The sequence below is a fragment of the Pavona decussata genome, unplaced genomic scaffold (assembly GCF_977016875.1).
Source record: "Pavona decussata unplaced genomic scaffold, jaPavDecu1.1 SCAFFOLD_130, whole genome shotgun sequence".
In the NCBI taxonomy this organism is placed as follows: domain Eukaryota; kingdom Metazoa; phylum Cnidaria; class Anthozoa; order Scleractinia; family Agariciidae; genus Pavona; species Pavona decussata.
In genome coordinates, this window is record NW_028145544.1 from 1283362 (window position 1) to 1311353 (window position 27992).

Consider the following 27992-nt stretch of genomic DNA (forward strand, 5'->3'; position numbering starts at 1 on the left):
AAGGATACATTTCTTCCCCACTCCTACGCACTCTTTTTACATTTGCTGATCCAAATGCTCCCTTCACTGCTGTTGTACAAAGGCTTTTATCATCTTGGGAATGGCAGAGATTTAAGTAGTGCAAAACTACCATCTGGCTGGCTTGTTTACCAGGGCTCTCAGAAAAGCCCTCATGGAGCTTGGCGTGTAAAACTTGCTGCCTTTTCTTGTGCTCTTCTCCTGATAACAGTGGTCCTGTTAATTAAGGATGAAATCTGACTTGTAAAAGCAAATTATCTGAAAAAGATGGGATCATTAGAGTACAAAGTGAAAGAATCAACCAAGAGAAAGGAACAAACAGGAACCAATGTCTGCCATAATTTTTAAAAGATAAAGAGAGGTGAGTGTCTTCTCCAGACTTGCAACCGGAGTTGCCACTGTTTGGATACAACGACTCAAATTTCATTTTGCACACACGAAAAATTATACACTTCAAAATTTCAAAATAAAACTGCAAATTTTGCCGACACAACAAATTATACCCTTCAAAATTTCAAAATAAAACTGCAAAAAAAAATGTTAAAAAATTCCCAAATCAAATGTAGTACAGAAAGGATACATTTCTTCCCCACTCCTACGCACTCTTTTTACATTTGCTGATCCAAATGCTCCCTTCACTGCTGTTGTACAAAGGCTTTTATCATCTTGGGAATGGCCAAGATTTAAGTAGTGCAAAACTACCATCTGGTGGGCTTGTTCATTAGGGCTCTCAGAAAAGCCCTCTTCCTAGATTGACTTGTAAAACTTGCTGCCTTTTCTTGTTCTCTTCTCCTGATAACACTCGTCCTGTTAATTAAAGATAAAATCTGACTTGTAAAAGCAAATTATCTGAAAAAGATGGGATCTGTAGCGAACGCACCGGTAAATTTATTTAAACGTCCTTGACAGTTCCTCTAACTGTAATTAACACGAAATCATGACCAGTGCTAAATCGCCAATAGCTAAATTACGGCGAGGGAAGTACCATTTCTTTCTCCTCTGAAGCACGGGCAAGTAATCTTTCATCCACCTTTTCCAGAATGCATTAGCCAGACACTGCTTGGCGCCAACGCTTGCTGTACTTGTCTTGGTCTGTGAAGACATCTAGAGGTCGGCAGCTGTTAGACTTGAAGAGCAACAGTTTATTGGGCGTCAACGGTTCTGGATCGTCCGGGTGGTCACTGAGGGAAGTCAACGGTCGATCATTGAGTATCTTTTCCATCTTGCACAAAAGAGTTGACAGTGTTTCGTCATTGATCCGCTGCTCTTTTAGCAGGGTGGCGAGGATCTTCCGTAAGGACTTAATCATGCGCTCCCAAATTCCTCCGTGGTGACTGGCTTCTGGCGGGTTAAAAAACTAGTGGACGTCGTCCTTCCTAAGTCGGTTACACCAGGGTTTTCTTCAAGTTTTTAAGTAGGCGGAGGCTGCTGAAAAGTAGACAGCGGTGGTTGGAAGGACCCGCCCCTCTTTGGAGGGAAAGGGGGAGAAGAGTCTAGGGCATACTCTCCCGAAAAAAAACTTTTAACAACTGAATGCCGGAAAATGCATTTCACAGGCATTTTAGGCCTAAAAACATTGACATTGGGTAAATTGAACCTGGATTAAAATCTCAAAATAATGAGGATACATTTCAATAATAACAGTCAATTGTATTCAAATACTGATCTGCATTGCTGGATTCGCGAGCACTATCAAGCTTAGTAAATATCGATACTTGACACCTGGAAAACTTGGGTAGCAATATACTTGAAGGCTCTGCCTAACAAACAAACTTAAACGGAATACAAACTTGGTTTAAAAGTTATCTTACTACAGGCCAACTTTGTTCGTCCCAGAACGTAAGTAAACAGTGATAAGGCCTTGAAGTGGTCTCAAGGATAGACCAACTTTCTTTTTCTTTTAAAGTAAAACCTCGTGGAAACAATTCATGAAATTCTCAGGAATCAAAACATAAAATGTAGAATGTGACGCTTCAAACGTTATAACGGCCTATAAATCATTGGTTGGTTGTGTCTTAGATTTACGTTATGTTAGTAAAAAGCCTGCGCCTGTTTCGCTTTACAACCATTTTGATCCAACACTTGTTCACTGAAAATGTATAAACGGAAGATGCTTTACACTTAACAATAAAGAGAAACATGTTTTCTTTAAAATTACAGCTACTATTCGCAGATGTTCTGTTCTTAATGCTGTGGACAATGACATTGACATCGACTAGAATAAATCTTGATCAAAATGAGAACTGCAATGCAGACTTGCTCCAAGCATACAGTAATTCCCTCTTAAGGGTGATTACTACACTCAGAAACGTCCACAGTCTTGTTTCGATGAAGATTTATTCTATTCGATGTCACCATCATCATATTCCGAATCATAGTCTGAGTCATCAGGCTGATCGGTGAGCTTTAGAGCAGCTGCTGCAGCTTCAACCTCACATCTGAGTGCCGTCTCATTGGGGCTAACCTCAGTTTGATCAGCTGCCCCAACCTGAACTGCCACATCTGCCATCTCTACTCTTGGCTCTGACACTGAAGCTGGGTGATCTTTGGCTCTTTGCTTGGGCAGAGATCGCCTATTCTTCTGTTTCAACCATAATTGAACAGAATCACGTACAACCACCTTGCACTGATCCGAGTGCAGTGCTGGCCCATTGATCGAAATCTGCATAAGTGCCTGCAACATATCATTTTGAAGCCTTGATCGAAGCCTGGTTTTGATGCGCTTAAGAGAACTTGCACCACGTTCCGGCCACGCATTGGAAATGGGAATTGAGAGGCAACACTCAGCAAGGCTACTCAGTGCAGGATAAAAATGCCTGTAGGATGGCTGTTTAAGCATATGCTGAAGCGTCCACGTGGTTGTAGTTACAGATGGACATTTCCCATCAACGACATCCTTGGGGACAACTTTCTTCCACTCCAACAGGTCAAATTTAAATTTGCCCCATTCTGCCTCAAGCTGTTGCTTTTTAACTTCACAACCAGGACTGGACTCAGTGTAAAAATGTTTAGCAAGTGTTTCGATGTGATTCAGCCCATACTGCTTTAAGCTCACACTTTCAGGAGGTGGAACCATCATGACATCGAAGATTGCAAATGCTTTGAGGATTGGCAAGGCACTGCTGAAACGCTGATCAATGTTAACCTTCAAACTAGACACGTATTGACTTAGAAGTCGTTCTTGTTGCTGGATTTGGGATTCTGTTGGTGAAAGCTCTAGGGTTGCTAGCCTGCCGCCTGCTTCTAAATCCTGCTTGAACTGCTTCAGTGGCAAACCTTCATCCAATATGTCCTGCAACTTGTGCTTTGAATGGCCCATTGCAGGAGCAATGTGACTAAAGTTCACACATCCTCTCTGGAACGATTTGCTTAGCTGAGAGAGGACGGGAAGGACATGCTTAAGAATATAAACACATCCAATGAATTTGGGACAGTGTATTTTCTTCAACAGACCACAAGCTGTTGCATCTCTTTCGAAAAGTCGTAGTGTGCGCATTAATGCTTCTAGGTCATCAAATATGGCTTCCACTGCATGACCAAGGGACAACCATCTTGTCTGGCATGCTTTCTTCAGCTTTTTGGTAATCACCTTTCTGCTCTTCTCTGACAAGTCAAAAGACTTAACTTCTTGTTGTACTTTCAAGTACGCCGCCATTCTTTTCGGGGAGTTTTCTAGGTACTTCCACAGTTGTCTCAGTAGATCCTCGACAGTCCCTATGTACTCGACATCCTTTGCAGTATCAACACAAGCTAGAGCCAACTTGTGGCAGATACAATGGATTGAAATGATTCTGGAATTAACTTCCTTGAGTCGGGCAGCAAGACCTGTTCTGGAACCTAGCATAACACTTGCTCCATCACTGACCAGGGAAGAAACTTTGTTGATTTCAATATTGAGCTCGCGGTCATCTTCTTGCAGAGAAGGGTGAACAGTGTTTCAGAATTTGCTGAATCAGAGTCTTTTACGACATTTTCTACAAACAGGAAATCAGTGTGCAGCTTGCCAGATTCAGAGTCAAAGAACTGAGCAAAATATACGAACTGTTCCAAAACAGAAATATCAGTGACATCATCACATAGCAAACCCACAAAATTTGATTTATGAATCTTTTGCAGGGTCATGTTAAAAACCACTTGGCCAAGAACCAAAAACATCTCTCGTACAGCACAAGGTGATCGGTGATTCAAGTATTTCATTTCTTCAAGTCCCGAATTCTCCAGTAGTGACAATAAGGAAGTAAACTTTCTGTTGGGGAGTTCTTCCTTAGCAAGCCAATACAAAGAATAGAATGCCTTAAATAAGACATCATGAGCAGTATTTTCCTTTTCAGTGATTTCTCTATGAAATGTTGACACTCTTTGCAGGTGTTCCGCAGAGATGGCATCACGATGTTGCTGACTGTTACTATGTTCTATCAGAGTCGGTTTCCGGAAACGAACCGAACCCTCGAGATTGAAAACCTTTGACTTGTTAAACTTGCTGCCAGCATTATGTTTTCGGCACAGAAGACAAAACCTACCATTTCCTTCCAAATAAGAAAGCCACCAAATTCCAGTTTCCGAGCAAAATGAGATATCTTTGTCAACCAGCCATTCATGTTTGAACTTGTCTTTCAACTTTTTGTGGGCATTTTGTTCTTGCGCAGATAGTTTACAACATGAGTTGCCTATACATAACGACTGGTGATGCAAAACGTCTTCTTCTTCTTTGAACAACGAGTTCAATAGATCAATACTTTCCTTAGCAGAAACATTTTTGGAATAGCTGCGTGATTTCTTTGGTTGCTAAGCAGGCAAAACTTCGACCGTTTCCTCTGAGATGCTAGCAACAGCTTGCATAGGCGCACTGCTCGATCCAGAATCTGATACTTTTTGTGAGAAAATAATAAACAAGTGTCAAAACGAAGTTCCATCTACAAATTGAATGAAAGTTGCAATGGTATCATAAGTGATTATTTAATAAGTAAAATGTAGATAAATAAGTGGAAAATTCGAGTTAGACTTTTTAGTGAGTCCACTGGGCTTTATGTCGTCGGAACGCGGCTTTCTATCTTTAAGTGCAACATGACGCTGATGACGTACGAATGGAGAGGAAATGTCAAGAACTGAGATTAAACTAACAATAAATGTCTCGCGGCTGTACTTAACATAACTAATGGTACATATTGCAGTTTTTGACTAAAGTTAACTACCGAAAACCTTTTTCCTCAATTCTGGTGCAAATAATAGCAAAGGTAATGATAAAGAGAAAATCTTGCACGAACTTCCTGTGAAAGGACTTGCGCAACTTCCGGTTACATCTTTCGTTTGTTGGACATGAAGTGTCGTATGAAAAGCATGTGATGTTCACTTCATTTTGCGTTATGAGTCGCTGCACAACTGGATACGGCGTTGTCTCAATTTATACACATTGAATTCCTTTATAAAAGCTCTTCAATCCTGTTTTAACTTCAAAATAGTGTTATTTCGAAAACTCAGCGACGAAATACTGTCTTACGCCTCCTTCGCGCGCTGGTCAAGCTGTGGTCTACCGGAACACCGGTGAAAAAAAAAATGGTTTTCCCTCAACGAAAAGATTTTATACCGTAAAACGTGACGTACATGTTCACTAATTATAGATAATAATTATAGTTACCTGTTTGACTTTTTGAGCTCTTGTTATGGTCTTCTATAAAGCTGAGCAATGATTGTTGTCGTCTCATCTTTGTTGAAAACAGATGTGTCCGACAAATATGCCATGTGCAAAGCATTTTCCCACGGGGGAATTTCGATAAAAGTCCCGCCAAAACTTGCCCGTCGCAGTGTCGCAAAAACTGTCCGCATTGTTTATTTTTCGATTTATTATTTCGCTTGAGGACGGACAACGCGTGACTGAATTGAAGAACATTTTTATGTAATGCCGCATTGATTTTTTGCGCATCGAGTTTCAGGCTATTCTTGTCTAAAATTTTAAATGTTTAACAACCGATCAGCAGTGAAAGTAGCCGGCGAAACTTCGGAGTAGCCGGCGAAGTTCGCCGGCTGCCGGCTCTTATATACAACCCTGTACACACATGCTTCTGATCCAGGCGTTCGAATGCTTCTCTCAGCTCTCGTTCTGCGCCGGTGAAGTTGGTTCCATTATCGCTGTACATTGCTCGAGGCTTACCCCGACGGCTGACAAAACGCTGATATGCGCAAATAAAGGAGTCTGCCTCTAAAGAGTGCGCAACTTAAATGTGCACCGCCCTCATGGTAAGACGTGTGAACAAGCAACCATAGCGTTTTACTTCACTTCGTACTTGGTTTACAAAAGGAGGACCAAAGTAGTCCACTCCAACGTGTGTGAACGGTGGGTCACAAGGAGCAACTCTCGCAGCTGGGAGAGGGGCGATAATCTGTTCATTAGAACGAGCATTCCATTTGCGACAATCGATGCATCTTGCCAATACTTTACTTTCTGCAGAGAGCCCTCGCACTATCCAAAATTTCTGTCTAATAGCAGCCAGGACATGAGCAGGACCGGAATGTCCCTGTTGGCGATGACAGTTCTGAATTATTAATATATTTTTTTTTCAATTCAATTCGTTTATTTTGCCATTAACCAAAAAAAATACAACACAAATACATTATAGACGATACACAATATTCTTACTATTACAATGTTCATACTTTACTATTTACAATATTAACTGTGTTAAAGGCTAGGAAGCCTATATAGAAGCCGGGGGCTTATTAACTATAGGCTTCCTAGAACTTTAGGATTAACCATAGAAGTTAAGGGTACTGATTGAAAATTCGAATTAATTTTTTATAAAAGAAGAAACGTGTTACATGGTGTTTGCTTGGCAGAATGATAGGGTGTTTAACTTCAAAGGAGACTGAAGCATTCTCGAGGCGTCCTCCTACTCTTAATTTTCTATCCGGCACATAAGGGTTTAGATCGCGTACTGGGCTTGTACGTGGTAAGCACTGCTTCCTGGTGCTGTTTTTGTTAAGCGCATCTATTTCTTTCGGGAAGGCTTCATTCTGAACGACTTTGACGATGTCTTTCTCGGTGTCAATAACTTCCAGTACAGTCAGAGGCCCTCTGGGAACATGTTGTTGAGCTTTAGGATTTCGACTCAACATATACTTCTTAAATCTTGCCATCCAGGCAATTGCCTTACGTAGACTGTCCCATGACGAATAGTGTGAAAACTCTATCCCCTTTCCGCTGGCAATTAAATTCCCATGACCTGTCTGCTTCTTTATCTCGTTGTCGACTCCAGACAAATCCGGCAAGTGCAAGGGTTCGGGCCAAGAAGCTTCATCTTTTCGTAGGAACATTGGACCATGAAGCCAGAGATCCATTTTGTGTAGCTCTGAACCTTTCGCTCCTCTAGAGGTGACATCTGCAGGATTAGACTCGGTGTTGACGTGTCTCCACTGTTTGGGGGTAGACTCCTCGTGGATCATGGCGACTCTGTTAGCGACAAACGTTTGAAATCTTATTGACTCTCTACGAATATACTGTAGAACCATGGTTGAATCTGTCCAGAAGATGGTGTCATCTATGGGGTGCTCAAGCTTGTTTCGAATAAGGCAGTTTAGCTTTACTGCAACCGCAGCAGCTGTTAACTCAAGACGTGGTATAGACATCACTTTAAGGGGCGCTATGCGGGATTTACCAAGGACAAAGGAACAGTGAGCGAGGCCTTCGTCATCAACAATTAGTACTGTTTAGTTCTCGTAGCCATCCTCGCCAAGTCACGTAATCCTCTTGCGATATTTTTTCGTCCCATCCGTATTTCTGGTTACCCAAGCTCTGAAGTAGGCTCTTTGCGTGAAGGATTACTGGCGCCACAAACCCCAGGGGGTCATACATCGAGCTAACGACCAACAATATTCCTCTGCCGGTTGGGGCTCTTTCCTGGTCCAAAATTCGGAAGCTGAAGCTGTCTGTCTCCATGTCCCACTAGACACCCAATGTCCGTTCTGTAGGAAGATCATCCAAGTCAAGGTTGACAACTGAGGGTGCTCTCTCCGTCATTGGTACCAAAGCGATTAGGTTCCTGTCATTACTAATCTACTTGGTCAGGCGGAACCCTCCTCTAGACAGCAATTCTCGCAACTGGCTGGACAGTCGTACTGCTTCCTCTGTGGTAGCCACGGACTTTAAGCAGTCATCCACATAAAAGTTCCGACTGACGGTTTCAATAGTTTCGGAATTGAACTCGCCTTGACTATCCAAAGCCGTCCTCTTCAGGCTAAAACTTGCGCAACTAGGTGATGACGTGGCACCGAACAAATGTACAAGTATTTGGTGATCGACCGGCTCTTCTGTCAAATGACCATTGGGCCACCAAAGGAATCTCAACGCATGACAGTCTTCAGGGGCCACACGAACTTGGTGGAACATGCCTTCTGTATCGGCTAACACTGCAACTGGTTCTTGACAGAAGCGTATGAGGACACCCACAAGTCCATTCATCATGTCTGGTCCCTGCAACAGCTGATCGTTCAGTGATGAGCCCTTGAACTTGGCCGCACAGTCAAAGAAAACTCTAACCTTTACTGGCTTTTGTGGATGGAAAACCGGATGATGAGGCAGGTACCAGACTGGTGTATCTTCATTAACTTCTAGTTCTTCATGGGGTGCTTGTCTTGCATAACCACTTGAGACATAACAGTCAATTGTTTCCTTGTACTTCTCAAACAGGTGTGGATCGCACTGAATGCGTTTCTTTAGGTTGTTCAGTCTCTTCATAGCAAATTCTTGACTGTTTGGAAGGCGTACAGACTTCTTTCTCCACGGTAACCCCAGTTGATAGTGACCATTCACGATCTTCACGGAAGCTTCCATTTGCGCCAAGGCTCTACGGTCTTCTACGTACATCGCAGTCTTTGAGGCTACCATAGGCTCGTTAAAGTCATTCCTAAACATTCTCTCCATTTGCTGGTGAAGCATTGCATCATCATGGCGAACAAAGTTCACACTGAAACAATTGTTTGCGCATGAATTGAAAGGTCCCATAAGAGTCCATTGGAGAGGGGTGCATACAGCATAAGGTTGACCACGCCTACCGCGCCTCTGGTCGCACACCCAGTGAGCTTCAGGAATGTCACAGCCGATGAGTAATGACACTTCGTCAGACTGAATTCTGGATGAGACCACTTATGAGATGAGACCACTTATCAGTATCGTCCTTCGTGGGAGCACCCCCTCGAGGCAGACGTAAAGGGTTTACAGCCCAGACCCTACTTAGCGTGATTTCTTCATGCAGGTTAATTCCCCTTGCCACCAGACACCTCCAGACCATTTTGACAATCAGGTGCCCCATTAATGGTTGTTAGCGTGAATTCCTTTGGAAGTCCAGATACTCCAACAGGCCAACATCACATAACGACACGTCTGATCCTGGGTCGAGCAAAGCGTTTGCCACAATTTTGCCCTTCTGGCCCTGTCCCTTCACAACGACTGGAACAATCCTTAAGCAAACATTCCTCTTCCCAGACTCTGTGGCACTGCAACGACCAGACTCTCCAGCCCCGCTGATGATATCGATACTGGCACTATTTGCGTCAAGGGTGGCTGCTGCTTTCTTAGAAGGGGTATTACCATCATTGTTCTTCCTCTGAAGATGCAACATGATGTGGTGTTTCCAGACACAGCCATTCACTTGGCATTTCATCTTGCTTCCACAATTTATGGCTATATGACCTCTTCCAAAACAATTATCACACAGCCCTGCCTGTCTGACGAAACTTTTCCTCTCTCCTGGGGTCATTCTTCCACACGTTCATCAAACTCCTTTCTGTTAATCATTATGCTGTAATAATCATCCAGTGCCACAGATTTCGTTTTGGGCTCGATTGCGAGTTGATAATATTCTTAGTATGCCTGTAAACATCTACCAAACGCGGCTTGAACGTCTTTCCTTATCACAGGAACATCACATAACGACATGTCTGATCCTGGGTCGAGCAGAGCGTTTGTCACAATTTCGCCCTTCTGGCCCTGTCCCTTCACAACGACTGGAACAATCCTTAAGCAAACATTCTTCTTCCCAGACTCTGTGGCACTGCAACAACCAGACTCTCCAGCCCCGCTGACGATATCGATACTGGCACTATTTGCGTCAAGTGTGGCTACTGCTTTGTGAGGAGGGGTGTTAACATCATTGTTCTTCCTCTGAAGATGCAACATGGTGTGGTGTTTCCAGCCACAGCCATTCACTTGGCATTTCATCTTGCTTCCACAATTTATGGCTATATGACCTCTTCCAAAACAATTATCACACTGCATGCCTGTCTGACGAAACTTTTCCTCTCTCCTGGGGTCATCGCTTTCATACGTTCATACTCCGCAAGCCAGTGTTGACCAGAACACAGAGGACAATTGGAAACGGGAGAGCTAACGTTTGGATAAGATCCATCTCTGGTTCCAATTTGCTTCGTAAAGCTCTTCCCTTTGCCTCGGTGGTCAGCGGTTTTCTCCTTTGATTGCTGCTTAACACGCCACTCTTTCTCTGGAGATGAACCCACAAATTCTCCGTACATTGTGTTGACCAACATAGCTCTTTCCTCCATGAACTTCGCTAAATGCGACAAAGTTGGCTCAACACCTCACAAGGTCAGCTGGCCAGCAGTGTCAGCCCACTTAGACTGCAAGTGAACAGGGAGGCGTCTCATTATCTTCACGAGTTTGTCGGAGCTGTTTATATCCACTTTGTAGCCCATTTGGACGAGGGTGAGTGCGCAGTTCTGCATCTCAAGGGATAAATCAGACAAACCAACGACATCCGTAGCTCTTAACTGAGGACCGTCCACTATCTTTGCGATGTGCGCATGCACAATGACATGTTTCCGGCCAAACCTATCTAAGCAATAGACAACAATATGTGGAATTTAATGGCGTTAGGACGGAGTCTTGCGAAATTAAGTGCGGGGTGCCTCAGGGTTCTATACTAGGTCCCCTACTTTTCCTACTCTATATAAATGATCTGTGTAACGTGTCGAAGGTCGTGGACTTTATTCTTTTTGCAGATGATACAAACATATTTTTCTCCCACAAAGATTTTAACTTGCTTCCTGGAATCTTGAATTCTGAAATGCTTAAATTAACTCATTGGTGTCGGGCAAACAAACTGTCCATTAACTTTAAAAAATCAAATTTTATGGTTTTTAGACCACCCCAAAGGAGGCAAACACTTGATATATCTATTCAAATTGACAACAATGCAATTAAACGTGTGAAAGAAACAGTATTTTTAGGTGTTATCCTCGATGAGCATTTGTCATGGAAGCCTCACATTCTTAGTGTTTCTAGAAAAATATCAAAATCAATAGGTATTATTTATAAGTCTAGTTTTTGCCTCCCCAAAACCTCCTTACGTTCCTTGTACTATAGTCTAGTTTACCCTTACTTAATTTATTGTGTTTCTGTGTGGGGATCGACGTATCAGTCTAATTTAAATCGGATTATTGTTCTGCAAAAGAAGATAATTAGAATAATATCAAAAGTTTCTTTTGATGCTCATACCGGTGTTCTTTTTAAAGAACAGGAGATTTTAAAATTCTCTGACCTTTATTTATACCAAATAGGTAAATTTATGTATCTTTTTAAAAGAAGCTTACTTCCAAATTATTTTCGTGATATGTTTACTCTTGCAAGTCAAATACATTCTTATAAAACAAGAAATTCCAACCTTTTCTATATACGAAGGTCCTTCGTTTTTCAACTCGCTTAGTCGTGAAATTCAAAACAGTGAAACTATCAGTTTGTTTGGCAAAAGACTTAAAAAATTCCTTCTATCTAAGTTAAATTGACTCTTTGTTGAACTACACACCTTTTCTTTACCTTTTCTTTTTTTTCTTCCTTTCCTTTTTTTTTTTTTTTTTTCTTCTTTAAAAAAAAAAATTTAACTGGAAATTTCAATCAGTACCCTTAACTTCTATGGTTTATCCAATAGTTCTAGGAAGCCTATAGTTAATAAGCCCCCGGCTTCTATATAGGCTTCCTAGCCTTTAACACATTTAATATTGTAAATAGTCAAGTATTAATATTGTAATAGTAAGAATATTGTGTGTCGTCTATAATGTATTTATGTTGTATTTTTTTGTTAATGGCAAATAAATTGAATTGAATTGAAAAAATTGAAAACCTATGGTAGAGAATCTCTTTAGCCTTCTCGTAACCTTGTTCTGGTGGAGATATTATAGCACAATTCTTGATGGCCTCCCTGGCCTTTCCAGTGCAGAGCTGGATGAGGTAGGTGAGTCTTGATTCGGCATCTTGAACCCTTTTTGCGATGTTGACTTCAAAGTTGTTAACGAACAGCCAGTAGTGGATTGCCATCAAAGGTTAAGAGCTCGCATTTTGGCATTTCAAGTGCTTGTTGGAGGGAATGAGCTATCATCTGTAAGGCTTCGTGTTGTTGCCCCAAAACCTCTTGCAGCTGTTGCGATCCAAGGAGATCTGCACCACTGGTAGTGGTCCTGGGAGGTCCCGGGTGCCACGGCTCCGCGCTTGGGTTGAGCCCCGATCTCGAATAATTTCTCCTTACTTGATTGAGGTCCTCACGGGGAAGAGGTGGTCTGGCTAAGGGTTTTCCACCCACTTCTTCTTTGTAGACTGGTTTCGTCTCAGACTTAGGGTATTCGGCGGCTGCGTAAACTCCATCAGTTGCCTTGGCTTTCTCTATTTCTTCTTCTGCTTTTAATAACGTAATGCGACGTTTGAGTTCATCTTCCTTAGTTCTCATTTCAGCAATTTGCCGCTCCATTTCTCGCTCCATTTGCTGGCGCTTCATGAGGCTCTTTAGTTCCACTTCTCAGCGAAGTAAGTCAGCTTTTGCCTTTTTCGATTTGTCACTTGCAGGCAAACTCGACTTTGAACTCTTTGACTTCGAGGTCCCTGATTCAACCTGTGAAGGTGAGACGTGACGAGCAGAGGTGTTCAAATTCTGTTCATAAGTGGACAGTGGCGTTTCAACTTCCCGAAGCCACACACGTTCATCAAACTCCTTTCTGTTAATCATTATGCTGTAATAATCATAATACAATACAATACAATATTTATTTTGCCATATACAACAATTATACCAAATATAATTCCACCAAAATATAGGCGAATAGACGATCCAATAGCGTAATCCTTGTCAGAAACTGTTAAAAACGCACCGGTAAATTTATTTAAACGTCCTCGACAGTTCCTCTAATTGTAATTAACACGAAATCATGACCAGTGGTTTCTGGAACAGAAACAAATAAATACACTGAGGCAAACCATAAATTACAAGATAATACTAACGAAAGGCAATGAAACGGCAATACGAAGGATAAACGGCAAAGGACAACATGAACGTACCTGACAGTGTGGATATAGAAACTAACAACATAGGACAAGCGAAACTGAATTAACATGGAGACCAACAGCTAACAATAAATTTTGGCGCGAATGAAAATATTTAAATGGTCCACGAGGGGTCTGGCACTAAGCGCCTACGATATATACCGCTGGAATAAGTATTGTTGCAACGTCAAATGAAATGTCCATTTTATAATTTCAGTTTTTCCAACCATAAAATAACGGATAGCTGTTTAACAGCAGAATTTTCCTGTCCTTACGAACTGAAACTGAGTATACGCATGGTCCATACACTGTTTGTTCGTTTATCCTTCGTATTGCTGTTTTATTGCCTTTCGTTAGTATTATCTTGTAACTTATGGTTTGCCTTAGTGTATTTATTTGTTTCTGTTCCAGAAACCACTGGTCATAATTTCGTGTTAATTACAGTTAGAGGAACTGTCAAGGACGTTTAAATAAATTTACCGGTGCGTTCGTTACAGGATCATTAGAGTACAAAGAGAAAGAATTAACCAAGAGATAGGAACAAACAGGAACCAATGTCTTCCATAATTTTTATGATGACAAATATATTTATATATTATTATTAGCCTGTATAGACAGTTATGTCATCAAAAATGTTAGGCATAAAGGATAAAACAAAAACATCAAAGAATGAAAAAGTACTTAAGAACCACTTCGCTCACCTTCTTCAAAACGGTTCGATTTGGGTTGTATAGAATCTTTTAAGGACAGTGTAAGGTCATGCTTTCCAGGCCTTACCCTCGAGTTTTTACTTTCATGTCAATGATCAAACACCAAGAAACGGGCGCTTTTAAGTAAACGGGCTACAAATTAAAAGATATAGGTGTTAAAAACAATCGTCATGTATCGCAAACGGCAAATCACGAACAATACCCACCGTCATTTTACAGATATTCCCCAAGAAAATCTTCCAGCGATAGAAGCGCTCCATCCTCTGCCATAGTTCCCGCCACAATAGATTTTCAGGGTAAAACCACCCAGACCCTTCTCTCCATCTGTTTTCCAATTCCCAGATAATTTTCCCGCCATTGTTAGTGTAAAAATCTTTGCGCGATGCCTAAACATTTGCTTAATAGTATCCCCGCAAAGGTCACTCCACGTTCTTACCAATGTTAGGGTTGTAGTCCCGCTCATGGTACGATAGTAGTTGGTAAATTAAGGGGTTTCAGCCCACTTTTCAAATATGTACCCCTTTTGCCGGTCAATTCAACCATATTCACTACCTTTTTCAGCCCCAACTCATCAATTTCCATTTTTCAAAAATGAAACTTAATTTGACCCCAACTCACCTATCATCAATACCTTTTTCAAGCCCTTTAATACAATATTTTATTTCCAAGACCACTGGCTTGCTACAACATGGGATAAACCCTGAAAAAATCCTCGGTTCCATATTCTCTGCAGTTTTAACCCCCAACTACAACTTAAATAGACCTCTTTTCACACCCAACTCATCAATTGCTCATTTAAATGATAAATACAACACTTTTCAGCCTTGGTTTGGATATGATTTTGAAAATGAACTAGGCTTAAAGACAAAACTCCTATATTTGAAATATAGGAGATGAGTAGAATTGATGAAAAATCACATTTTAATTCTCCCTGAGTATTCAAATTATTGAGTATTCAGGGATGATTCCCACAACAAGAGAAACACGCAAAAGAAGCCAGTCTGGTACTTCGTCCATGCAAAATCCAGATATGAATGAATCAGTTGGTCTTCATTGATCTCAGCAAAATCTAACAGCCAAGACTATTATTCATAATGAAAAAAGATATTATGTACATCATATACATGATAGATTTGCCGCTTCTAAAGATGGTTCTATTCTTAATTTACGAATGATGTGGACAGATGTTGGTCCTCTTCATCAAAATGGTCATTATTATTTTACAGCTGCTAAAGAATTCAAACCGGGTGAAGAAAGATATGTCCAAAAAAGAAGGTTGTATTATAATCATCGGTTCGTCTGATTTATACTTTAAAGCAAGTTACAGTGCTGTGGTTTCAGTATCTTCTTCTTCTAATGCTTTTACAAAAGATGACCATATCTCGTCCATCCGCCATTAATATTCACAATCCTTAATCTGCTGTTGGACTTGTGCAATGTGTGCATTGACGTTGACATTTTTCTCATTACATATGTGTATAAATGGAGACTTCAGGCAGATATTAGTGTATACAATACTTCAATAGCGTCAAGGAGAAACGGGAAATCTGCATCCCATGAACTATTGTCCCAGGTTTGAATCTCAGGCTTCCCCATACACTGTCTACTAAATGGCTAAATCGACTGAGATTTTTCTATAACCTTTTCTATATTTTCCTCCCTCCCAAATAGCTAACAATTTCAAATTGCAAGGCAAACTAGCTGACATGTTGTCGGTTAAAATTAATTTCAGGTGAAATTATTTGAAACTCAGATGTTTAAGATAATAACTATCAAACAAACGAAATTAATTTAAATTAAACTAGTTTAAATTAGTTTGAATAAAATTTCATTTAAGCACACACAAAATTATACACTTGAAAATTTCAAAATAAAACTGCAAAAGAAATGTTATAAAATTCCCAAATCAAATTTAATTAACAGAAAGGATACATTTCTTCCCCACTCCTACGCACTCTTTTTACGTTTGCTGATCCAAATGCTCCCTTCACTGCTCTTGTACAATTAAAGGCTTTTATCATCTTGGGATTGGCCGATGCCTAAACATTTGCTTAATAGTATCCCCGCATAGGTCACTCCACGCTCCTACCAATGTTAGGGTTGTCGTTCCGCTCATGGTACGATAATAGTTGGTAAATTAAGAGGTTTCAGCCCACTTTTCAAATATGTAGCCCTTTTGCCGGTCAATTCAACCATATTCACTACCTTTCTCAGCCCCAACTCATCAATTACCATTTTTCAAAAATGAAACTTAATTTGACCCCAACTCACCTATCATCGATACCTTTTTCAAGCCCTTTAACATAATACTGGATTTCCAAGATCAATGGCTTTCTACAACATGGGATAAACCCTGAAAAAATCCTCGGTTCCATATTCTCTGCAGTTTTAACCCCCAACTACAACTTAAATAGACCTCTTTTCACACCCAACTCATCAATTGCTCATTTAAATGATAAATACAACACTTTTCAGCCTTGGTTTGGATATGATTTTGAAAATGAACTAGGCTTAAAGACAAAACTCCTATATTAGAAATATAGGAGATGAGTAGAATTGATGAAAAATCACATTTTAATTCTCCCTGAGTATTCAAATTATTGAGTATTCAGGGATATTTCCCACAACAAGAGAAACACGCAAAAGAAGCCGATCTGGTACTTCGTCCATGCAAAATCCAGATGTGAATGAATCAGTTGGTCTTCATTCATCTCAGCAAAATCTAACAGCCAAGACTATTATTCATAATAAAAAAAGATATTATGTACATCATATACATGATAGATTTGCAGCTTCCAAAGATGGTTCTATTCTTAATTTACGAATGATGTGGACAGATGTTGGTATTCTTCACCAAAATGGTGATTATTATTTTACAGCCGGTAAAGAATTCAAACCGGGTGAAGAAAGATATGTCCAAAAAAGAAGGTTGTATTATAATCATCGGTTCGTCTGATTTATACTTTAAAGCAAGTTACAGTGCTGTGGTTTCAGTATCTTCTTCTTCTAATGCTTTTGCAAAGATGACCATATCTCGTCCATCCGCCATTCACAATCCTTAATCTGCTGTTGGATTTGTGCAATGTGTGCCCATGCATTGACGTTGACATTTTTCTCATCACATATGTGTATTAGTGGAGACTTCAGGCAGATATTAGTGTATACAATACTTCAATAGCGTCAAGGAGAAACGGGAAATCTGCATCCCATGAACTATTGTCCTAGGTTTGAATCTCAGGCTTCCCCATACACTGTCTACTAAATGGCTAAATCGACTGGGATTTTTCCATAACCTTTTCTATATTTTCCTCCCTCCCAAATAGCTAACAATTTCAAATTGCAACTCAAACTAGTTGTACATGTTGTCGGTTAAAATAACTTTCACGTAAGATTATTTGAAACTCAGATGTTTAAGATAATAACTATCAAACAAACGAGACTAATTTAAATTAAACTAGTTTAAAACAGTTTGACTCAAATTTCATTTTAGCACACACACAAAATTATACACTTGAAAATTTCAAAATAAAACTGCAAAAGAAATGTTATAAAATTCCCAAATCAAATTTAATTAACAGAAAGGATACATTTCTTCCCCACTCCTACGCACTCTTTTTACATTTGCTGATCCAAATGCTCCTTTCACTGCTCTTGTACAATTAAAGGCTTTTATCATCTTGGGAATGGCCGATGCCGAAACATTTGCTTAATAGTATCCCCGCATAGGTCACTCCACGCTCCTACCAATGTTAGGGTTGTCGTTCCGCTCATTGTACGATAATAGTTGGTAAATTAAGGGGTTTCAGCCCACTTTTCAAATATTTACCCCTTTTGCCGGTCAATTCAACCATATTCACTACCATTTTCAGCCCCAACTCATCAATTTCCATTTTTCAAAAATGAAACTTAATTTAACCCCAACTCACCTATCATCGAGACCTTTTTCAAGCCCTTTAACATAATACTTGATTTCCAAGATCAATGGCTTGCTATAACATGGGATAAACCCTGAAAAAATCCTCGGTTCCATATTCTCTGCAGTTTTAACCCCCAACTACAACTTAAATAGACCTCTTTTCACACCCGACTCATCAATTGCTCATTTCAATGATAAATACAACACTTTTCAGCCTTGGTTTGGATATGATTTTGAAAATGAACTAGGCTTAAAGACAAAACTCCTATATTTGAAATATAGGAGATGAGTAGAATTGATGAAATATCAAATTTTAATTCTCCCTGAGTATTCAAATTATTGAGTATTCAGGGATAATTCCCACAACAAGAGAAACACGCAAAAGAAGCCGATCTGGTACTTCGTCCATGCAAAATCCAGATGTGAATGAATCAGTTGGTCTTCATTGATCTCAGCAAAATCCAACAGCCAAGACTATTATTCATGATGAAAAAAGATATTATGTACATCATATACATGATAGATTTGCAGCTTCCAAAGATGGTTCTATTCTTAATTACGAATGATGTGGACAGATGTTGGTATTCTTCATCAAAATGGTCATTATTGTTTTACAGCTGCTAAAGAATTCAAACCGGGTGAAGAAAGATATGTCCAAAAAAGAAGGTTTTATTATAATCATCGGTTCGTCTGATTTATACTTTAAAGCAAGTTACAGTGCTGTGGTTTCAGTATCTTCTTCTTCTAATGCTTTTACAAAAGATGACCATATCTCGTCCATCCGCCATTCACAATCCTTAATCTGCTGTTGGATTTGTGCAATGTGTGCATTGACGTTGACATTTTTCTCATCACATATGTGTATTAGTGGAGACTTCAGGCAGATATTAGTGTATACAATACTTCAATAGCGTCAAGGAGAAACAGGAAATCTGCATGCCATGAACTATTGTCCTAGGTTTGAATCTCAGGCTTCCCCATACACTGTCTACTAAATGGCTAAATCGACTGAGATTTTTCTATAACCTTTTCTATATTTTCTTCCCTCCCAAATAGCTAACAATTTCAAATTGCAACTCAAACTAGTTGTACATGTTGTCGGTTAAAATAAATTTCAGGTGAAATTATTTGAAATTCAGATGTTCAAGATAATAACTATCAAACAAACGAAACTAATTTAAATAAAACTAGTTTAAAACAGTTTGACTCATTTCATTTTAGCCCACACACAAAATTATACACTTGAAAATTTCAAAATAAAACTGCAAAAGAAATGTTATAAAATTCCCAAATCAAATTTAATTAACAGAAAGGATACATTTCTTCCCCACTCCTACGCACTCTTTTTACATTTGCTGATCCAAATGCTCCTGTCACTGCTCTTGTACAATTAAAGGCTTTTATCATCTTGGGAATGGCCAAGATTTAAGTAGTGCAAAACTACAATCTGGCGGGTTGTTCACCAGGGCTCTCAGAAAGGCCCTCATGGAGCTTGGCTTGTAAAACTTGCTGCCTTTTCTTGTGCTCGTCTCCTGGTAACACTCGTCCTGTTAATTAAAGATAAAAACTGACTTTTGAAAGCAAATTATCTCAAAAAGATGGGATCATTAGCGTACAAAGAGAAAGAATTAATCAAGAGATAGGAACAAACAGGAATCAATGTCTGCCATAATTTTTATGATGACAAATATATTTATATGTTGTTGTTAGCCTGTATAGACGGTTATGTCATCAAACGTTTTAGGCATAAAGGATAAAACAAAAACATCAAAGAATGAAAAAGTACTAGAACCACTTCACTTAGCTTCTTCAAAACGCTTCGATATGGGTTGTATAGAATCTTTTGAGGACGGTTTAAGGTCGTGCTTTCCAGGCCTTCCCCTCGAGTTTTCGCTTTCATGTCGATCATCAAACACCAGCGAAAGGGCGCTTTTAAGTGAACGGGCTACAAATTAAAAGATATAGGTTATAAAAGCAATCGTCATGTATTGCAAACGGCAAATCACGAACAATACCCACCGTCATTTTACAGATATTCCCCAAGAAAATCTTCCAGCGATAGAAGCGCTCCATCCTCTGCCATACTTCCCGCCACAATAGATTTTCAGGGTACGGCACCCAGACCCTTCTCTCCATCTGTTTTAATTTCCAATTCCCAGATAATTTTCCCGCCATTATTGGTGTAAACAATAAGCCCGCTGCCTTGAAGTTCTTTGATCGCTGACCGGCCGGGAAGGCTGAGCAGATTATTTCGAACACAGCGACAGAATGGCACTCACAATCCACGTGGTGCCAGTAAAAACATCCACGTACCTCCCAAAAATAATTTTTCGACAAAGAACATTGATACAATCGCGTAAAAGCAATTTGACGAGAAACCGTAGCTTTTTGACGAGAAACCGAATCAGATTTGCTAGGTGTCTCCCTTCGTCAATGTATCAGTCCCAAAACGCCGCGCGCACCGTGCTAAATCAATCCCGCAACGCCACACGAACAGCAAGCGATCAAGGAGCGACGCCTGGGGATGAGGCAGACTGAAGCAGCTGATCTTCCACATGTATTCTGCAGGAAAATGCACCAGTCTGTTTTCAAGAACATTGACTTTGATTTTCAAGCTTCACCATCCTCTTAAAAGGCCACGATAATCTAGCATCGTACTCACCTTTCATGAAATAAAAAAATAAAGGGAGGTGAGTGTCTTCTCCGGAGTTGCATCTATTTGGATACAACTCTAAACTGAATTTGTAGCCAAAGTAGTAGAATGGATGGCTATGTATTGAGGTCTTCTCTCCACTTTTTGCTTGATTCTGCACTTTACTGAAGCGGGTGATCTTCCATATGTATATCTCAGGAAATTGCACCAGTGTGTTTTTAAGAACATTGACTTTATCGTCAAGTTTCCTTGTGACCTCTTTTCTTCTCAAGTTCTCTTTTGGTCTCTCTGAACTTTTCCTCAAGTTTTCTTGTGCCCTTTTTTTTTTTTTGCTTCCCAAGTTCTCTTTTGGTTTCTCCGAACTCTTCTTCAAGTTGTCCTTTGCTCTCCAAACTTTGCCTCATACTTCTCCTCAACTTTCCTTGTCGTTTCTTTGAATTCCCCTTGCATGTTGTTGAGCTTTGCACAAGTCAAAGCAAGATGAAGTCTCATCGCAGATTGAAGATAAGATTCAACCTCTCTCCTCTGAACCTTAATATTTTGTGTAGTGTATTTCATCGGTGACCGAGAGAGAAGGGAACTGGGAAAATGGAGTGACTCTGAGAACGAAATCGATAAACTTCGTGTTAATTTGCTTTTTTTTTTATGATCCACTTCTCCTTTGTTTTTATGCGACCGAGGTCTCCGGCCCTGTCGCCACCAAAGAATTGCACCTTAAAAAAGGCTTCATCTCTTGCGACAACAAATAGCTGTGTTGAAGAACGAACATGTATGTTCATGCGCTTAGTTATTTCTGAAGATAAAAACACCAAATCCTGAAGAAAGAAAGGTTCAGCCTGTCTCCGCATGACTCTTGCGGCGAGCTGTTCCTCTCTGACAGCTGATAAATAGGACTTAACCAGTGGTGAAGCTGCTGGGTTTGCGATCCCAGGGAAAAGACTATCAGTTGCCGATCTCCCATACTTGTTGAATATAGCTGTTAATTTTCCAATTATCGAGTTAATGGAGCCGTATGCTAAACGCTTAGGGCAAACACAACAAGAAGCATTCTTCTCACCCAACAAAGGGCAGGAATCAATATGTACCACCGTCTTGCCAAAATTATCCTTTCAGATCAAGAAGTCAATCACGTCGTCAGGTATTGCCGAGCAAATGTCCCTCTTCGAGGTGGATTCTAAGAACTGTGAAAACTCCATCTCTAAAGCACTTCTTTGTTTTTGATAAGGGGTAGCCTGTTGCCTAGTAACCAAAGTTTTCTTTCTCCCCCGATAAAACAGAGGTCAATAGGGGCTTTGAGACTCTTCAAAGTTGTATGTGACTTTGTCTGACACTGATAGCCACAACTCTGACCATAGCGAAAATCAAAATCATTGGGTTTGGAACAAGCCGGGCACGACACAGATGGCTGGAAAAGTCTGGGTACCAATGGCAAAGACTGAAAAGAGAAAAAAGGTTTCTCCCGTTAGGCAGTTTACGACATGTCTTTCTCAATCCTAAATGCCCAGAGGCTATACGGAGAGGAGCCAGGAATAAAACCATCCTTTGAAGGGAAAGGGAGCGTATCCGGTGATCTCCTCTCGACCACCAAAACATTGTGGCTGGACAATGCATTTAATGACGGCCACCACCCGGGTAAGGGGGACATCAATGGTACTACTATCGTAACAACTGCATTCACTGATGGAAAAAACACACAAGGGGCCCAATAAGTGAAAATGGTGAGAAAATGTAGGCGTTAACGCGGTTACCATCGCAAACAGAGAGGTCTTGGTTAAAAACATTGACACCCGATGACTCTGGGGTAGGGTAGGGCGTAAAGTGCTTTAACGAGTTCCCTTGCCAGTCCCGTTGAACATTGCAATCTAATGACATCAAATCGAGATCATGGCGATTATTTCTGCCAAACCGACGCTGGACGATTTCCCAAGACTTCGGGAGAAAGCATAGCATCAGAACGAGACAGTCTCCTAGAAAACCAATCTGCCTGGTTCAGGTGAGAAGGAACAAAAGACTTTTCCAGGGAAAGGTTTCTATCTACCAAGAACTGGAAAATCAATCGCAAAACCTGAACTAACTTTCTAGAGCGTGTCTCACGGCGTGGAAAACAAGCATGCTGTCCACCTGTGCATCAATCCTGCAATCAGAGACGCTTTCCGGGAGTGACTGCAATCCCCTGAGGACGGCCCACATCTCCTTCACATTAATATGCTCCCTTCGAACGGTTTCTTCCCAGTAGTCGCCGACAGAAATGGTCCCGGTAGGCAGGTGAGTTACCGCTCCCCAACGGAAAGACGAAGCGTCTGAGGTAAAAGAGATGGCAACATGACGTTCACTTCTCCACCGAATCGTCTTGTCCCAACTATCAAGGAACCTCCAAAACACTATTTCCTTTCTCAGATTACAAAACAACAGACTATCGCCAAACATTTAAAAGAACCCAGAAGAATACGCGCCGACCATGTGCTCCAAGCGCGAAAATTTAAAACCGGCTCCCCAGTAACGGGAAAAACATAACGAGAAAATTTAATGTTGGGCAAACAGAAATAAGCTACAAACCCCGGCTAGAATACAAAACTAAAACATTGTAGGCGGATATATACCTCAAGGTTGACTGTCGAGCTGTTCGACGTAATCGTCTCATTAACGTTTTCTCGAGCAGATTTTTGGGCCGCAATATCCCGGCTCGCAGTTGCTCCTGAAGTTGCACCAGCCAGTTGCACCAGCGGAGCAGCCTGTTCAACAGCGCCTTGAAGCGGCTGTTAAAATTTCCTGAGCCCTCGCAGGGTCGTTCACTTGGGACGGACGCTCGGACATCTTCAACCGATTCCAAACGCAGTTAGGCAAACCTTAGTCTGAAATGTCAGCCGTCTCCTCCCCCTAACCCACAAGGGGCGCGGGAGAGAGAGACGTCTGAATTCCGAGCGTTATAATGCCGTCCGGTGACGTCACGTACTTTTGCAAATATGGTAGGTAGTTTTTGAATGGTTCTTACCTACTTGAAATAGATAACGGTTTCTTATCGGTCGAACTTGCGAAAACAGATATTTCATTTCGGCGGCGAATATAAAGTGTTGACAGGCCAGACACAACTCGTACCGTAAGTTCATGGTGTGAAAAGTGACTTCTCGTTTAACGTAGTTTTGCTCTCACGAGTATCTCTCTTAAAGACTTTCCTTTTTGGTATGAGATAAGTGGGAGGCTCTTTCAATATTTCGAGCCAAAGGTTGGTTTCAAGGTGTTTTTGAGGTTAATTAGACAGCGCTGGGTGGTATGTTGTGAAGAAGAGAAGAATTTTATTTCGCACTTTCTCGTTAACTCGTGAATGCGCATAGCGCAATGAACGAGTTATAGCGATAGCTGACTGTTGGTTGGTTGGTTGGTCGGTTTTGTCGTTAACTTTCGGGCGTGCGCAGTGAATGAGTTTTAAATTCAATTAGTGGAAAAAACACGCGAACATTTATTGTTCTCGGCGCATCAGGAAATTCTTATTCAAAATGTAGAGAATAATTTGACGATTATTTAGTGCAAGAATGGAGATTTTTCGTTCAGTCTGAGCAAAGTTACAAGTTTTTTCAGTTTTTTAGAAAGTCCGGGGTCGTAAACTCAATTAGTGAAAAAAAAAAAAAAAACGGAAAATTTTTTTTCACGACGCGTCAGAATTCCCACATTGATTCTGTAGAGAATAATTTGACAATCATTTTAGTGTAAGAATGGAGATTTTTCGTTGAATCTGAGCAAAGTTATAGTTTTTTCGTTTTTTTCTACAAAGTGCGGTTTCTTTTAAGAATTAAAAATAATTTAATTTAATTTAATAATTTAATAATTTAATTTAGAAATAATTTAATTAAAAAATAATTTAATTTGTCAGTTTTCACGTGAAAGTGGAACGCGCCATGTCACGCATCATTGACGTCGTAAACAAAATTATGCAAATTTCTGGTGTGATGAACACTTTAAGATCTTGTCAGCTTTCATAGAGGTTTCAAAGGGAAAAATTGTTTCATTTTCGAAATTTACAACTGGTAATTTATGGGAAAGCAAAAGGAAGCGGTCGATAAATAATTCTTATTTAGCAAGAGCTTGTCATAGTTCATTATTTTTACTTGAGGATTGCGTGGACTGAACTCCAAAGGAAAAATTTCACGCATTTATGTCTGGGTCAATTCCAAAAGCGATCATCCCCCCCCCCCCCCCCGGGCAAACCCCCGGGCATTTGACTTTTTTAAAAATGTCTGATCAAATTCCCCTCTATATGGGCCGATTTCTAGGTCAAATGCCCCACTGGTTGGGGCTGAAAAGTCATCGTGTTGGTTTTTTTTTTTTTTTGTATTCGCTAGCTCTGTTTATATAAAATCAACGAAATTCATACATTAATAAATTTAAAACAATTTATTGTTAAAGATAATGCATAACATCACATATGAAACTCAACTAACAAAGAGTTTAACGATATATGTACCGATACTCGCTTTTCTTTTATACTATTAAATGTACATTAAGTTTGCTAATACATGTGATAACAAGAGCAATGATATAAAACACTATGTTATGAAACCTAGACATGCCAACAAGTCGAGCTTCGAACGCCGAGCAAAGGGAGAACGAAGCTTGAGGGAACTTGGACATACCACTGAAAATGAGAAGCGAAGGGCAATATGTAACCCCGCCATGCCAAAAACAATCTCAGATATATTTGTTGAAACGCTTCTCTATGGCAGTATTAAATGGCTTACTACATTAAAAACTGTTTGACGCAAAATATACGCGTAAATTCTGGCTGTGAATAAAGCATTCCGACAATTTATGCGACCGCTGACCAGCATTTTTTCGACGGGTCAAATGCCCGATGGGTCGGGTTTCTATTCGCGTCAAATGCCCCACTATGTGGAGCCAAACAGGGGACAAATGCCCGGGGGTTGCCCGGGGGGGGGGATGATCGCGCTTGGAATTGACTGATACATTATGTCGGGCATGAAATGTAATGCGATACTTTGTTGAACAGATTTTCCTTTGTGAGGTCGGCTTGCCCTACAGTAATTTTGTAATTTTAATTTCCAAAAAACCTTCACTTGCCCATCGGGCAAGTGATGGTTAGAATCCACTAGCCCGATCGCAAAATCCAGTAGCCCCGGATTATCGGGGACACGAATTTACATGACGTAGCTGCACATGGCGTGCTTCTATGAACTTTGAATAAAAAAAACACGTGATTTTTTTTAATCGGCGCATCAGAATAATCTTATTCAATCTGTAGAGAATAGTTTGACAATCATTTTTATAGTACAAGAATGGTTATTTTTCGTTACATAATCGGGCAAAGATATAAATTTCTTTTAGCTTTCAAGGAAGTTTCCGTAGCCGTCCAAATTTCAATTACTATGTGTCATCTGCATTCACGAGTTGGCTCACAGGAGCCTTTGAATTTGTTATAAAGCCGACTTCCGTTCAGTGAATTTAATCTTAGAGGTTTTTTATTCAATTGTGTTGATAGCCTCTTGCCTGAAGGCGCGTTTTGAAGTTGGTGGTATTGCAATGGAATGATTTCACTGAGTATTTGGTTCTCAGAAGTTTCAGCGATTCTACAATCAAGCGGGAATCCTGGACATTCGCACGCACTTCAAACCTACAGAGACTTTCCAGTACACATTTTTCTTCCTGCCACCGACCGGGGTCAGAAAAGGACTCATAAAAAATGAAGCCCTGAGACTTCTTCGAAACAACTCCTCTGCAAAATCATTCTATTACAACATCATCCACTTCAAAACGCACTTTTGGGCCAGAGGCTACCCCACAATCTTATTGAAAAAATAACCTCTGATTTTCACTGAACGGAAGTCAGCTTTATAACAAAACAATAAAGTGCGAAACAAAATTCTTTCTTTTGTCACCACTTACCACCCGGCGTTGTCTAACCTCAAAATTAAAAACATCTCGAGGACCAAATGACTTTTGTTCAAAACCAACAATTGCTTCGAGTAATATTCTGAAGGACCTACTCTTATTTCATACAAAAAAAAAGAAACAGTCAAAAAAGCAAAACCATAACGAGAAGTCACATTTCATACCACTATACCACGAGCTTTAATATGAGACGTGTCTGGCCTGTCAACACTTTATTTACTAATAACAATTATCGGAACATTTTTCAATTCATCTTCGGTGAAAAATAAAAGTGCGATCCCGTACATGCATTCTTGATGCTTTGTCTTCAAATTTTACGGCTTAAAAAACGCGCACAACCTCTTACATTATGCATGCTGCAATGCACGCCGCGCGCTTCCATGACTCGTGGCCGCCATTTTGTTTAAAATGTTTTTATTTATGCAAAATTGCATAAATTACTCTGTGACGTCAACGGACGACATTATAACGCTCCCGCACCCCCTGTGGGTTAGGGGGAGGAGACGGCTGACATTTCAGACTAGGCAAAACTGACAACTGTGAATAATTAACGCATGCTTATATACTATGCACGCGGGCTAATGAAGTTGAGTTGCAACCGTTTGGATACAACTCTAAACTGAATTTGTAGTCAAAATAGTAGAATGGATGACTATATATTAAGGTCTTCTCTCCACTTGACTCTGCACTTTACTGAAGCGTTGCCTCATCCCCAGGCGCCGAGCAAAAATAAAAAGGGAGCGCGGGGGTTAATGGGAAGGAAGCGAAACGCGGACTTGCTTTTAAAATGGCGGATGATAATAGTCATAATATATGCAGATCTCAAAATGCCTTTATTCTCGAAGAAAGACCAGTTCACGTTGCTTTTCTTGACCAAAACCTCCCCTGTCCGCACGTATTTTGTACAGGAAAGGGTTCGTTTTTTAAAATTGACGGAATCGATCATTACTATCGCACAATCCATCGGAAGGCCGTAACGGACGACGAGCTTAATAAAGAGGCGAGAAAGGTCATGAAAATCCTTCATGGAGAAGAAACCTTAAGATGCCTTAGAAAGTTTACTAATATTCGCTCCGAACAGGTAATAATTTTGTAATGCACTCGCTTCTCCGGGATTTCGGTCTTTTTGCAGCAGATTCAAATTAATGTTAACAACGTTTTAACTTTATTATTTCCATCACTTGCTTTTAAGCAAGTAAAATACAATGTGTAATATAATTGCAACAATATCAGTAGATATAGAAGTAATAAGAGTGTACAGCATGGAGGAATCATGATCATCGCTGTCATGTTTTTCCTTTAAATACATTTATTGCTTGAATAAATTGACACATGTGTTTGTCAATGCTGTTCTACGTTTTGGGACCTTGAAATGACAAAGAATGTTCCCCAGCCTGGACGATTTTTGGGGGAATATGACAATCCATAGAATGATGTGTTTAATATTTTTTAATGTATGCAATTTATTCGAATTCATTT

At 40.3% G+C, this 27992-nt stretch overlaps 1 protein-coding gene, 1 long non-coding RNA gene and 1 pseudogene across 2 annotated transcripts; 1 reads left to right on the forward strand and 2 right to left on the reverse strand.

Annotated features, from left to right (window-relative positions):
- Positions 1-14: 14 nt before the first annotated feature.
- LOC146468542 (uncharacterized) lies at positions 15-27983 on the forward strand. The gene is made up of 3 exons (XR_014867455.1): positions 15-379; positions 20650-20740; positions 27178-27983. It is a non-coding gene; the product is annotated as an uncharacterized LOC146468542 (long non-coding RNA).
- Positions 2360-7638, reverse strand: LOC146468543 (uncharacterized protein C17orf113-like; annotated as a pseudogene).
- Positions 10606-12629, reverse strand: LOC146468544 (uncharacterized). Its single transcript, XM_085124190.1, has 2 exons — positions 12144-12629; positions 10606-10855 (listed from the first exon to the last, which is right to left on the reverse strand). The coding sequence occupies exons 1-2, from the start codon at positions 12335-12337 to the stop codon at positions 10606-10608; spliced, it is 444 nt and encodes a 147-aa protein (XP_084980316.1). The 5' UTR covers positions 12338-12629.
- Positions 27984-27992: the final 9 nt, after the last annotated feature.